This window comes from Hylobates moloch, unplaced genomic scaffold (assembly GCF_009828535.3).
Source record: "Hylobates moloch isolate HMO894 unplaced genomic scaffold, HMol_V3 SCAFFOLD_3, whole genome shotgun sequence".
Classification (NCBI taxonomy): Eukaryota; Metazoa; Chordata; class Mammalia; order Primates; family Hylobatidae; genus Hylobates; species Hylobates moloch.
Genome location: NW_026652278.1, coordinates 82,762,032 through 82,776,340, shown reverse-complemented (window position 1 = coordinate 82,776,340; position 14,309 = coordinate 82,762,032). Strand labels below are relative to the sequence as shown.

General features: G+C 49.3%; 1 protein-coding gene across 6 annotated transcripts in view; it reads right to left on the bottom strand.

Moving 5' to 3' along the window:
* Positions 1-14,309, bottom strand: part of WDFY4 (WDFY family member 4) — a 294,231-nt gene that overhangs the window by 14,275 nt on the left and 265,647 nt on the right. For all 6 annotated transcript variants that reach the window (XR_009212844.1, XR_009212843.1, XM_032142065.2 and 3 more), the window contains 4 exons: positions 11,080-11,233; positions 8,513-8,604; positions 4,253-4,465; positions 1,749-1,896 (listed from right to left, as the gene is read on the bottom strand). Coding sequence is in view for 4 of the 6 variants with exons in the window: in XM_032142065.2 (XP_031997956.1) it covers positions 1,749-1,896; positions 4,253-4,465; positions 8,513-8,604; positions 11,080-11,233 (607 nt within the window). In the remaining 2 variants the exon portion in view is untranslated. The remainder of the gene's footprint in view (positions 1-1,748; positions 1,897-4,252; positions 4,466-8,512; positions 8,605-11,079; positions 11,234-14,309) is intronic.

Sequence of the window (14,309 nt, the reverse complement as noted above, 5' to 3'; positions counted from 1 at the left end):
AAGGCTCCAGGATAAGACTGTGAGATTTCTCTCCCTGTAGGGAAGGGACTGTGGCATCAATGGCCCTTACCCTCTGGGGCTGCTCGGATCAAAGGGAGAGAGTAAAGCCAGGCCCCTTAAAGCGAGGCCCAGTGTGTGTGCTCGGAGTGGCACCAGCATCTGCCAGGACTCCTGTCTCAGCGCTGGCTTGTTGCCTGCCTGTATGACAGACACCACTTCATGGCACTGTCACAAGCCTGAGGGCAGGGCCATTGTCTTCCATACCTTACACATGAGGAAACTGAGCCTCAGGAAGGCCCCCCAGGACCCGTGGCTTGATACTAAGATCTGCGTCAGTCTCCTGGAGCCTACATGGGAGATTTGAGCTCCCTTGTTGCTGTTGATGTGGTTTGCACCTCATGTCCCTCTCCGTGAGGGCAGGGGCTGTGCCTGACTGCCCAGGGACTTCAATGCAGCAGCAGATCCCCAGTCCTGGGGCAAATGGAGCCATGGTCCCCAGTGTCAAGAGCAGCAGCAACTTATCTATGAGGGTGGGGTGTGCCAATGACAATGTTCTTGGGGCAAGGATAAAAAAGGACACCACTAAAACCCCTGAAAACTTAACTTCATACTCCTTGGGACCTGCATGTTGTTCAGTGTAGTGGGATTTCTCCAAGGCAGTGCATGTCCTCAGATGACACTGGTACCTGACTTCATACATACATGGCCCTAGGAACCCAGCCTCACCCTCTCTTCTGCTTCCATCTAGGTGATCCTCCTTCCTGGGCTGGGTGGGACCACCCCCACCCCAGTGGAACCACCCCCACCCCAGTGGACTCCTGCTTCTATAGAGCCTCTCTGAGCCTTGGTGGCAGCTGAGGAAGCCACTGAACTGTGGTCAGAAGAGATGGACTAATAATCACCACTGTGTGCTCGGCGCCGAAGGTGGCCCATCTCATTGTGCTCTCACTGACTGGCCTTGTTGAGGAGCCCCTGGTCCCTGGAAGAACTGTTTATCAATAATAGGGCCAGAGTGACCCTCTTCACTCCCTAGATCACATGGCTCCCTTCATTGGCTCAACCTATTTCTGATGATTTTCATCCTTTCCTCACCAACTCTCTGCAGGCTCATTTATCTAAGCATCAATACAATTCTGTAATAGCATCCATTCAACCGTATTCCAATCCCCATGGGAACATGGAGGTTCAGTGGCTTGCCCAAGGTCACACAGGCAGGAAGCAGTAGGACTGGAATTCACTCCTGTGCCATGTGCCCCAGAGCACATGTTCTTAGCTACTGGCTGCCTTTCTATCCTGCCCTGCTTAGGAAGACCAGTGGCCAAAGCACAGGGGATGTAATCCTTCCTTGGAAAACTTGGGACTCTCCACTTGTCTCTTGAGGAGAGAAGGTATGTGTGGGTAAGTGTGTGTGCATGTATAAAAGAGAGGAAGAGGAAGAGAGATTTGTGTGTGCGCCTGAAAGAGGTGTGTGTGTGTGTGTGTGTGTGTGTGTGTGTGTGAGAGAGAGAGAGAGAGAGAGAGAAAGATAGAGAGACGTGGGTCTTCAGAAGTTAGGGTCTAACAGAGGAGCTCCTAGACACTTCCCAGAGACACCCACCTAGAATCTGGCTGTGATTGGAGATGCAGCCATTCAAAGTCAGTCCCCAGTACTTTGCCTAGGAATGTGGTGCTGGACCTCCAGAGGAACCCAGCCACTGAAGGGACAACCCTGGGACAGGACACCAAACAATGAAGGGCCAGGGAATCACCTTTGACTGTGACCTGGGAGGGCCTCAGCGACTGCAGGCTGTAGAAAAAGGGCTGTGGGTGGCCAGGCAGGCTCACGGGGGTGGAGACATCCTTTCCAGGCAGAGGCTTCCCTGCTGCAGTCCTGGCTGGGTGGGGTTTGGTAAAGAGCTAGAGAGAGAGGGAACAGACACACATGAGGGGAGAGATGCCCGGAGGAGGGGTCGTCCCTGTGCACACTGTAGCTGCACCCCGACTCCGGGGATTGCCACAGCTGGGCTTGTTCCTGACAGAGCTGAACATGAACAGAACCTCTGGTCCAGCCCTCAGACTCTGCAGGTGAGGGGCCTGGGGCTAAGAGAGGGACAGTTACTTTTTCAAGGTCATAAAGGCAGCCCTGCCTGCCAAATCTCTCCTTTCCCAAGCTGCTTGGGAGAAGACTGGCCTCATTGAAGAGCCCCTGGTCCCCAGAAGAACTGTCTCTCAATCAAGAGGCCAGAGTGACCCTCTTCCTTCCCTAGATCACGTGGCTCCCTTTATTGACTCAACCTATTTCTCATCGTTTTCATCCTTCCCTCACAAACTCTTTGCAGACTCATTTATCTAAGCATCAACACAATTCTTCAACAGCATCCATTCAAATATTCCAAAGAACACAGGCAAATCCCATTAGTGGCCTGTTTCTTATTTTTCTCCAATCTCTGCCATCAGATTTTGCCTAATGCCAAATTTTCTGCATAACCAAGCCAAGCCCTGAGCATGAGCCATGCTACCTGGTTGAGTCCTTGCTGCTGGACCAGGGCATGCAGCTGTGGCCAGATCCAGCTCTCTACCTTGCAGTCTCTCCCGGACTGCGGCCCTGCTGGGCTGCTCTTTCCAGCCAGCAGCACATTCCTGCAAGTCATCCACCAGGAGTACGCTGGAGGGAGAAGGGGTGGAAGCTGGTCCAGGCTGTGGACATGGGCAGAGTTGGGGATCCAGTTCGATGGGCAGCTGGGGTGGGCATGGGGGCGTCTCAGAGAAACCTCAGCTCAGTTATAGTCCTGGATCAAATGGTAACCTATTTAGAAAAGCTGGGTGGGCGATCAATGCAAACAGAAATCAAAATGATGAGTTTTCAGTGAGTGTTTAATAATGAGCACTCTTCCTCGCTCAAGGTGACTGGGAGTAGCAGACACAGCCCCTGTCAGGAGCAGCATGGGGCCTGAGTGCTGCAATCTTGTCTTCAGACTGGGACACTTGGGGATTCTCATTCTGATGGCTACTTTAGAAATACTTGTCAAAGTTCCTATGACACATTGTTGAGTAGTCAAAATCTGAAGTTGTATGTACTCCATGACTACACTGACGGGAAAAGATCTGTGCTGTGGACAAGGGCTATGAGTACATGAGGCAGGACATGGCTGGATGGTGGTGGCTACTACTTTGAATTATTTTCTTGTTTTGTATTATTATATATTTTTTAAATTCAAGAAATAAGACCATTAGGCTAACAGGCTTCTTTCCTGAAATTCTTTCTTTCCTACAAAGCCTCCCAGCAAACCCACACTGGATGTGCCATCCAATCTCCAAGTCACCCTCACACCCTCCTCACATTCCCTTTACCTGGGAGCTGAGCAGACCTCAGCATGTCATGTGAGACCAGAGAGAAAGATGTTAGTTTAGCACTAACTGCAGAAGGAGCCCCTCCCCACCCCAAGTCCTCATGGTTGCATGTGTGGAAGGCTGGAACAAAACACCTCCACACACAACCACATTTCAAGGATCAACAGGGCCGGAATCAATTAAATAAGCGCCTAACTTGTGCTTTCATCAGTATGTCAACAGGAGAATGCACAACCTCATATTGCTAAGTGACTATCTTGACAGGAGACAGAGCCAGCAGAGTAGAAGGCCCAGGTGAGACTTTGCAATTTCACCAGAGGCCTGGCAGGTAGAAGGCAGATGCTCTCACACTGGCGACAACATGGTGCAAGCTTTAGACCTACTCAGAAAGGACCAGAGCTCTACCTCTGTTGATTGCTATTAGTGTAATTCTAGGCAAGGTATTTATTTCGCCTCTCTGAGCCTCAGTTTCCTGGTCCATAAAAGAATACTCTCTATATCCAGAGCTTACAAGAGATTTCAATGACATAATCTGACTAATAGCTAACATTTGTTAAGTGCTGGTCATATTTCAGGCACTTTCAAACACTTGATATGTCTTAAGTCATTGGATACAACAAATCTGTAGGGTAGATATGAACACAAGTAATTAGTTACCACATATCTATTGTAGTGTCTAAAATCAGATCAGTCACAGATAAACACAGCTTTCACCAGTTTCACTAATGATGTCATCATCTGCATCAACATCAGGTGGTAACTGAGGGTTAAGCCTGATATTGAAAGTACAGGAAGATGATGGGGGACCATTTCACCTCTTCAGCCATCTCCTTCACTCTCACCCCAGGAGAGAATGTCCTCACACTGCACGCACTCTTTTGAGAAAGCAAGAAAGCAAGGCAAATGACAAGGCATGCTGTACCTGTTTGGGCACCTGTCCAAAGTTGCTGACAAACCCCAGGATGGTGCTCTTGATGAGGGGGTCAGTGATGCTGCTGAGGTCCATTCTGTCACCGTAGAAGTAGGGGTGGAAGATGTTAACAGCGTCCACCGCAGCTGGCCCATGCTGCTTGTACCCGAAAATAAGGTCTATCCAATGGTGGAGGTTGGCACTGACAAAGTCACTTTCCAGGGCCTGGAACAAAAACCGAAAGAGCATTAAAACCCAGGCCACTCATGGACTCATGCACTCTCTGCAGATTGGAAGGCGCACGTGCTTCAGGGTGCTGGCCCTGCACAGAGGAGATAATTGATGGGCCCCTGGGCTTGATGAGCACAAAGAGGCAGGATGAGCCAGCCACCCGAGGGCCACCCTAGTCCTGTCTCCAGCCAGCAGCAAATCAGATCTGACTGTTTTCACCACCCCAGCTCAACCATCTCATAAAACAACCATGGTGTCTACAGTATCTATGAGGTGCAGGCCTGGGAAAGACATCTAAAGGGAAGAGACAAGGCTGAAAATAAAGTCTTGGGGTCTTGCTGAGATGTGACATATGAAACAGGGAGAGCTGGTTCTGACCAGAGAGTGTCAGGAGGCGGAGGCTAAGTTCAGTGATCAGGAAAGCGTGCTCTCGAGCACAGGGGGTGTGGGTGCTGCCATGTACACATTCCTTAACATCATGGTTCCTTGGTTTCTTCATCTGTAAAATGAACAATTGTACCTTCTTAGCAGGTTCATGTAAGAATTAAGTTGTGTCCATGGCTGACACACTGGGAGCTCCAGGAGTTAGGTGATTTCACTAAGCACATACGATGCCAGGCACTGGCTATTTCACAGATGTTGTTCCCTCCCATGAACACCGCCTTTTGGTGGCAGGTATAATTAACCCACTTCTAGGGCAGGCTCATGTGTGGTTTTTGATCCTAACACTCCAGCCCCCAGTTTTCATTCCTCAGAACCCCACAGGGGGCATCCAATCTCACTGAGCAGATCTCACTTCACTCAGGTACTGGGAAATTCTGGACATGGGTGTGGGCATCTTCTAAATCATCCCTGGCACAGAAATGATAGAACCTGCTTCTGAGGTGCAGCTTAGCCCCCAGGAATGTGAACTTCCTTCACTGGGGCAGCTGTGTCTAGCTGGGGGCATGCAGCAGGCAAGGAGTTTCTCACCCATGCACTCACAGACCTGAGGAACATTCTGTCCATGCTCAGGCTCACTGTCCCCAGATGGGAGGACAGGAGACATTCTCAACTCAAACATGGAGCCTGGATCCAAGTTTACAATCTTTGAGTGAGAAGTAAACCTCACCCCGCTCAGGACAACAGCTCCCACTGGAAGTCAACAACATCTGCCCCTCATGAAAGGTGACATCCAATAGAATTTAGCATAAGACATAAAATGTGACATCCAAAGAATTTAGCATAAGAGCCAAGCATGCTGGATCTTTCATGCATACAGCCCAGATGGGTGGCACTGGCTCAGAATGGGGGACCCAGGTTGGCAATAATTCTCATCAGGTGTCACACATGAGCAAGAGGATGAATGGCCCAGTGTCTGGATATTACAGTCTATCTGAGAGGTGGCACCTGTTTCTACTGAAAACAACCTAGCTTCAGGGCTAGGTCCCCAGAGCCTCGAAATGTTCATTTGGGATTGTCTGGGCTCCCCTTATTGGTCCTCTGGGAGGACAAGCTGCCCTACACACCTGGATCTGGAGAAGCCAGGTCACCTGTTCTAAGTTACCTTTTCTGAGGTCTATGATTAAAGTGGCTTTGGAGTCAAGAAGGCCACACTCGAGTCATGTCATACGAGGGTAATGAAATGCCAATACGAGGGGTATGGCTCTCCCAAGCCTACCACCTGACTTGGGCAAACCTCATGAACTTCTGGAGATGTTTTCATGAAGGCTTTTGTTGGTGGTTGCCACAGAACCACTAAAGGCATACCCAGGTGAGGGCAGATCATAGGCCAGGACAGCTGACCCTTCTGCTGGCCCTTCTTCCTACCTCTTGCTAACCAACACATATCCCACATCCTCAAGCTCTTCCCAAACGTTCCTCCACCTCCTTTCCCTAGATGAAGGCTGGCTTTCCCTAGGGCCACTAATTCTCCTTCAGCAAGTTCAAGTGGTGGCCACTTGCTGGACATAACCCATATGTCTGGGGCCAGGATGTTGGGTTGGTGTCTCCTCAGTCCTTATCGCCACCTCCAGAGTATTGGTCCTCTTGTAAAAAAAATCACAAAAGATCTGCTTCTCTGTGCTGCATGAGATCTAGCTGTACCCACTCCTCATCCTCACTGCTGTCTTCCAACAGCTTCTCTTTGTTCTTCTCATTCATCAAAGATGGTGATTCCTGGCCATACCTTCCCTTATTCTCCAAGATCTGCCATCATCCTCAGTGATTGTGATCTCTGGCCTCTTGGTTCCTTAAGCTCCACATCTCCAAAGACTTTTGCCTTCATTCCACCTAAAGTCACCGTTCCCATGGCCACACCTTAACCCATGTCAGTATCCATAACTGCCTCATCTTCCAAAGCACTCATTCAAACATCCACTTGGCGAAAGTCACATCCTTCTCACCTTGCTGGGTGTTCACGTACTTCCTAAGGCTCTTCTTCTACCTTGTCACAACCTCAGGTCCCCTTGTCCCTTTTCTTCTTTGCAGCATATCAGCACCCACCTGTTTTTGGCTACATCTTTATCCAGCTTAGATGTAGTGGTCCATCATTCCAGCAACACTCTGGTCAATTGAATCGTGTACCTCTGTCTTTTATCAGACTATGGCTGCTGCTGCCTGCAGTTACATTCATCTCTGGCCCAAGTACTCAAGACAGTGGGCTCTGAGAGGGATGACTCCTATCACTGAGTTTCCAGAGGCAAGAATAAAACAAGAATAACTTTCTCTTTGCAGTAAAGGACAGGTTTGTTGCCACTAGTCAGACCTGCCTCAGGTTATTTTTACTTTTTAGGTGTAATTTACATACAATAAAACTTGTCCTTTTAAAATGCCCAGTTCAAAATGTTCTTATAAATTCACGCAGTCATGTAACCATCACCACAGTCAAGACATAGAACATTTCCCTCGGCTCAAAAAGTCCCCCCATGTGCTCCTTTGTGGTCACTCTCCTACTTCAGACCTTAGGAACCACTAATTTGTTTTCTGTCCCTATAGTTTGCCTCTAAATGTCACTTTCATGCCTGTATATAAGAATCACATGATATGTAGCCCTGGGTTATGGCTTCTTTCATGTAGGATAATGCATTAAAACTCATCCATGTTGTTCTGTGTAAACTGATTCAGTAAATCTGCTCCTTTTTACTGCTGAGTAGCATTCCGTTGTGTGTGTGCGGACATATCTTTGTTTATCTGTTCGCCGGCTGATGGACAGTTGAGTTTTGTTTTTGACTAGTTTGAATAAACCTGGTGAAGATTCATGCACAAGTTTTTGTGTGGACATGCTTTCAATTTTCTGGAGTAAATATCTACAAGGGCAAATGTTGAGTGATATGGCAAATGCACCTGCAAATTTGTAAAAAAAATTACCAAGCTTTTGTACAAAGTGGTTGTACCGTTTTGCTTTTCCCACCATTGATGTCTCATGCATTCTAGTTGCTACATTTTCATCAACTATTGGTTTCACTGGTCTTTTAAATTTAAGCCACTCCTGTGGGTATGTCATAGCATCTCATCTCATGGTGGTTTTAATTTATTTCTCCCTGGTGACCAAAGATGTTGAACATCTTTCATGTGCTTAAACTAACCCAGAAATTTGATTTAGCATGTGTCCCTAATGATCTCTGGTCTCTACCCACGTCCAGTTTTTTGGGTAATAAGCCAATTTCTCCCCAGTCCTAGAAAATCTTTGGCCAGTGGGAGCCCCTGGGAGGCTCCAAACCCTCTCTGAACTACGCTGAGCAGTCAGGCCCAGGGAGTGGACATTCTTGTAGGGCTGGCTGAGGACACTGACCTGCCCTCCAGGGCACTAAGCTCACTTCCTCCAGTGAAACCCTCACCAAGCTGGCACCCGGGCAGGGTCTAATGGAGCTCTTGAAACAGCCCAGAGCCCAAGCCTTCCCTTGCCAACCCAAGGCATAGACCCCATCCCTTCTCTGGGTTTTCCAGACATAAGCCTCACAGTGCTGGTCACTGGCCTTCCATATGGACAGAAAGCCTAGGTGGAACTTGAGGGGATGTTCAGGTCCCCAGCAGGATACCAGGGGTCCTGGCCTGACTCACCTGTCTGTGCAGGCTGATGAATTTCCGAGGGTCCCCATCAGCCCAGGGAGGGAGCTGCACGTCTCCTAGCATAGTCCCGTCCTGCATGGAGCCTGCATGGGATGAGAAGCAGCAGAGATTTGGGTAACTGGGAACTCAAACCAGGCTAGGAATTGTGGGATGTAAAATACACGTTGCCCAGGATTGCTGATTTTGTGTAGGTCTGAATGTGAGTTATGTTCTCTGTGGACCATGCTGCTTTCAACCTTTTCTGCCTGGAATGACCCCTCAGGATGGCCTGTAGGCCTTTGCCTCCTCCACGAGGCCCTCCTTACTTCCCAGGCAGTGCTAGTGCTTGCTTTGCAAGTCATCTGAAATGATTTCAGTGTCATCAGTGTGGTATGTCTTCCTCTTCACTGTATCGTGCCTTTCTTCTGGGTGCTTTTTACACAGCATTAAACAATTAGGAGATACAGTGATAGCGGTGCAAGCTGGTAAATTCTAAGCACCTGACTCCATGCCAGGAGCTAGGCTAGGCCCTGGCCACACATCACCTCACTGACTCTTCATTCTAACTCGATAATTTATGCATTTTCTCTCCATTTTTAAGGCAAGGACAGCAAGGTTTTTAGGCAGAGATTCCCCTGACAATAGAAAGAGGAGGCTGGACTCAACCCAAGTCTCCCTCCTCCCCATTAGCTGCCCAACCTTGCACAAGCCACTTCACTTCTTTGAGATTAGTTTTCCACCTGTAAAATTTAAAGTGATGACAGGAATTATCTCATAGGGCTGGCATAAATGATTATTATTAAAGGAGAAAATACACATCACATGCTTAGAACGATGTCAGGCATATGACGGCTACTCCATAAATGTGAGCTACAGTCTTGCCTGACCTCCCCAGAGCCTGCAAGCAGCAGTTGGAATAAAAGCTCCCCTGCTCTCTCTTGGCTACTGAGCTGCCTGGCCTGGTCCTTCTCATCACTCATCTCAGCTCACCTGCCACCTCCTCAACAGGTCCTTCCTGAGGACCAGAGAAACTCAGGTCTTGCTGAGTCATCCTCAAACCATTTTCCTACCTATTTTCCTCATAGGACTTCTCAGCGTCCAACAACGATTTCACTTATAATATAGAAATTGTCTATATTTTCTCTTCCATTTTTCCTATCATCATACAGAATGTAAACATCTTTAGGACATGCCATCCCAGGAGACCCAACTAAATCCCCAGTGCCTGAAAAAAAAAGGTCCATGTATACAGTAGGTGCTCAATAACCACTTGTTCTCCTGACTTTTCTGAGGACATTTGCTCTCTTGGCCTCCATTGCTGGTAGGAGCCATTGTTTCTGCAGCTGAGCCCATCATGCCTCCTGCAGAAGAGTCTGGCTTCATTTCCAAGACAGGGTGGGTACTCTGGTCAGTGCTCTAACCCCAGGCTGGCCAGCCACCTCCTCCTGGCTGCCACCCTCCCTGAGTGACTCCTGCTGTGGGACTCCTCATGCTTTGGGGAATCCATCCTTTGAATTTGTTCACTTCTCACCCCTGACGCATGTGAGGTGTCTAACGATTTGTACACCACCAAGGTCTCCAGGTTCCACAGATCAGACTCACGGGGCCCGGCTCATTGTCTGGCCTTCTCCTCAGGGATATGGGCTGCATATCTAGGGCTGAAAACCCCTGCACAAGGTTTTGCAGGGACTAATCTCCTCCCCTGTACCCCCTACTGGGGTTGCATCTGGCCTGGCTCAGGTTCATGCCCTTATGTGCGGTCTGGAGGCAGAAGGAGAACACTGAGGAAGGGGGGCTCTAGAGCCTGAGGTATGCATTGGTGATGGCTCATGCATGTTCTCTGCAGAAGATGATTCCCAGCCAGGCTGGTACCCACAGCTGCCCACACCCTGCCCGGGCTGTGACCACTCATCCACTCTGCAAATTGCCCTGACTCAGCCTTGCAACTGTTTGCAGTGGAGGCTCTGAGACGTACACACAGTCCCCAGGGGACCTGCCCACCGGGGCCTCCTGGATTGTTTGTTCCACCTCTATAGCAGCAAGAAGCCCTGCCACATCATAGGCTGGGGCCTGCAGTTCAGGAAGGAGCTGCCGTAAGTGCCCATCCAGCTGCCCTGGGATCCCACCCAGCAGTCTACCCCAGGACACACAGTGTCTCTGGGTCCTGCCCTTAGAGTCCACATGAACCCATCTGTGGGACATGGAGGAAATGGGGCTGGTCGGGGGCAGGAGCTTGCCCAAGGTCTCCAGGCAGCAAGGCAGTGCCAGACCTGGGCTACACAGAAGAGCCCCTGGTCTCAGCCACTGCCTCACTGCTAACTGAGAGGTCTGGGACCCTTGGAGGAAAAGTCACAGGTTGGGTGGTGGCTCAGCGCTGTCCTGGCAGCCTGGGGCCAGTGCTCTTCCTCAGCAACCACCTTTCCTTCTTTGCGCTGCTGCCCAGTGGAGACCTCATCTGAAGTGCATGGGTCCTGGGGAGGGCCTAGCAAAGGTTCAGATCATGTTGGTCATCACCCAGGGGCTGTGGGAAAGAGCACCCTGCAACACCACTCACCCGGCCTCACCAGGCCTCCACTTACCGAACTCTACCCTGTTGCAGTTGGTTAAGAACTCAGGCAGGTAGAAGAACTCTGGGGTCAGCTCCCTGACATCACTCATGTTCTCTCTGGAGGCTGACTCCCACGTGCTCTTCACACTGTGGAACATTCTGTCTGCCACATCGAAGCTTCCACCCTGGGGGAAATGAAGCCAACATGACCAGCCGCTCTCACTGGCACCCTCCTGCTGGGCAGGCACCGTCCATTCTGCCTCGGAGGCACGGGTTCCACCATTAGCACCTCTCATTCACTCTCCCCACACACGTGTACCCATCAGCCCAGATGTGTGTGCCGTGGTTCTCCAGCCACCGGTTCCTTCATTAGTCTCTGGAACCTTGCTCCGGAGCTTCAAGGCAGAATGCATGATCCGTGGTCATCAATCCATGTTTCCCTCCCATGGAAATCTGAGTTCATATCAGAAACAGGAAAACCACATCTGAGCACTTCCGAGACTGCAGAGGGCCAGCTCTGAATTAGGTGCTCAACAAGAGGCAGCAAGAGTGCCAGTGACTGGGACTTGGCTCTTGAGAGGCTCATGGTCGAGTGCCACAGGCAGGAAATAAAGAACCAACCACAGGACAAAGAAGTGAGTGAACATTCCATGTGGGAGGTCAGCAGAAGTTTCCTGGAGAGGCACCCCGGAAGTGAGTCTGGAAGCTTGCTGATGGGGAATATGGCAGTGTTCTGAGCAGAGGACAAGGCTTGGGTGAGCAGCAGGGGTGGGAGGAGAGCAAGAAGCAGAGGGAGGAAGGAGGAGGGAGCGGCTGAGGAGGGAGGAAGGAGGAGGGAGGAAGGAGGGAGGAGGGAGGAGATCTCGCTAGGGCAGCGCCCTGGTGACATCCAACACACAGCTCATGGCATTTGGTAGGGGAGAGAGGTGGGCAGGAAGGAGACTCTGGGACCAGGGGTCTTGGCTTCGATAAGAGAGAATGAGTCTGAGGGTGGAGAGATGGAGAAATTTCAGGTTCAAGGGGCAGGAGGCTGGTCCACAAAGGACATGATGTCCACAGCCTCTGCCAGGGCCAGCCCTGGTCCCAAGGCCCATGGCCACAGGTGGCCTGGTACAGCCCCGTGTCTGGCTGTTGAGGTTGGGCCATGTAAAAATTCAGGCACATTCTTTCCCCGGATGCCCTGATTCTCTCGTCTGAATTGTCAAACTCTTCAACTGATGCTATCCTTATTCACCTGGTGGCCTTGGGGGTTGGGAGGAGGCAGAGAGGTGCCTCCCTTCAGGTCCTGGTTAGAGAAATGAAGGTGCTGGGGATGGAGGGACTTCAGGAGACAGTTTCTGAAATTGGCCTTGGGTCTAAGTAAGTTTTAGGATACCCTTCTGCCTGGGATTCAATAGTTCACTTGTCCCCATCAAGGCTGGGCCTTTGTATAACAAAAACTTGTCCTCCTCCTGCCATCTTCTGCAGAGCACACATGTGGAACAAGGGGCAGGGCCACAGCAGTGCCCACTCTGCGCCTGTCACTCCCTTCCCTGCTCAGAGGGCTGAGGGTCTCCCTCTGCATTTACCCAAGGAAGCCTTGGGGGCAGCTGCAGGGGTGGATGGAGGTAAAAAAGGGCAGGGGCCTTCTCTTGGCATGTCTGGTCCATGCTCAGATGATCTCTCCTAATCCTCACAGCAGCTGCATCAGGAAGGAATCGGTGTTTCCATTTTGCAGAACAGAAAAGGGAGGCTCCTCAAAGTGCACTGATTTTTCCCAAGGCAGTGAATGGCAGAACTGGGGCAAACCCATGGATGCAACTCCACAGGGCATGCTTTGCCCCATGCCAGATTCCTGGGGGAATCCCTGGACCTGGGACAAACTTGATCCACTACGTGTGGGCCAAGGGGGAACTCAGCTCTTTCTGAGATGGGGGAACCTACCACACACCCAAGGTGGCCACACCTGGACATCTGGAGGGTCATGGTCTGGCTGGTCCATTTACTGAGTCAGATCAAGTGAGGTCTGTGGGTCATTCCCCACACAGGGACAGGGACACTGACTTAAGCAAACACAGCACATGGGCAGCTTTAAACATGTGGCTTTTCCCCAAGGTCGCTTTGCTCTTGGTTGAAATTAGGGAATGACGTCCACCATCAAATTTAAATTGAAATGGAAATAAAATGGGGGTGGGGTGTCAAAATAAATCTTCACCTAATGAGTCACTCATTGAAATGTATTAGGAGCACTGTATATTTAATCTGCAGCCCAAGCCTTGCATCTGTGGGAGATTGATGTCTTCTCCTCGTCCCGTTTCCCTTTTGCAGCTTTTATGAATGCTGATGGTAGTCTCCTGAGAAACAATATGATTTGGTAATAAAAAGATTACCTGTATTAAATAAAAATAATATATACATACGAAATATTGTTAGTGCTACAAATCTGGTTAAAGATATTACCACAAAGAAAACTGTTATTTTTTTCACAGCTGTCTAATGCATTTTAGCAAAAGTAATATCTTTAAAACTTAAGCCTGTATTATTTATAAAGGAAGCAATAACTGATTTTCCTATTTCCTATATTAATAAATGTATTTGCATACATTTGTTTCAAAATTAATGGGTTTTCTCACTTCTGCAATACAAAAGAAAACACCAAATTCCCTAGAAGAAAAAGTGGAGTTGCTTTGTTACTTGTATTGTAAGTCTGTGGGTTGATGTAAACTCTGGTGGCTGCCAGCGAGGAGTCCCAGCTAGGATTGAATTCTCAGAAAGGAAGGAAGAAGAAAAGAAAGAGAAGAGGGAAAAATGGGGCAAGAAGGTAAGAGGCAGAGAGACCCAGCTAAGGTTTACAGAGTGCCTAGCTAAGGAAAGTCAAGACCCAAATGAAATAAACCAGCACAATTCAGTCTAGAACTTGGAAGGGAACAAAGTGATCATAGAGAATTCCTGAACCAAGAGCTGCTCTGGAATCTGTTCTGCAACAAATCCTACTTGTATCCAAAGGAACTGTAAAAAATAATAGCAAGGTTATTATTGCCAACAAAGCAACAATTTCTTGCTGGCAGAAGGTTTTCCCATGTGACATTTAGGCCAGAAGACAATGGAGTCAGCCAAGCCTAGAGGATTCTGAGGCAAAATGTTACAGTTGTTGGATTTTGTGCTCAATTAAGACATCACTCACATGTAAAGATGCAGGAATGTTTTGAATATTGAAGAGTTCAGAAACAATATAATCCTAGGTACCTCTTCTCAATTAAAATCCTTTAGGAGGTGCTAAAT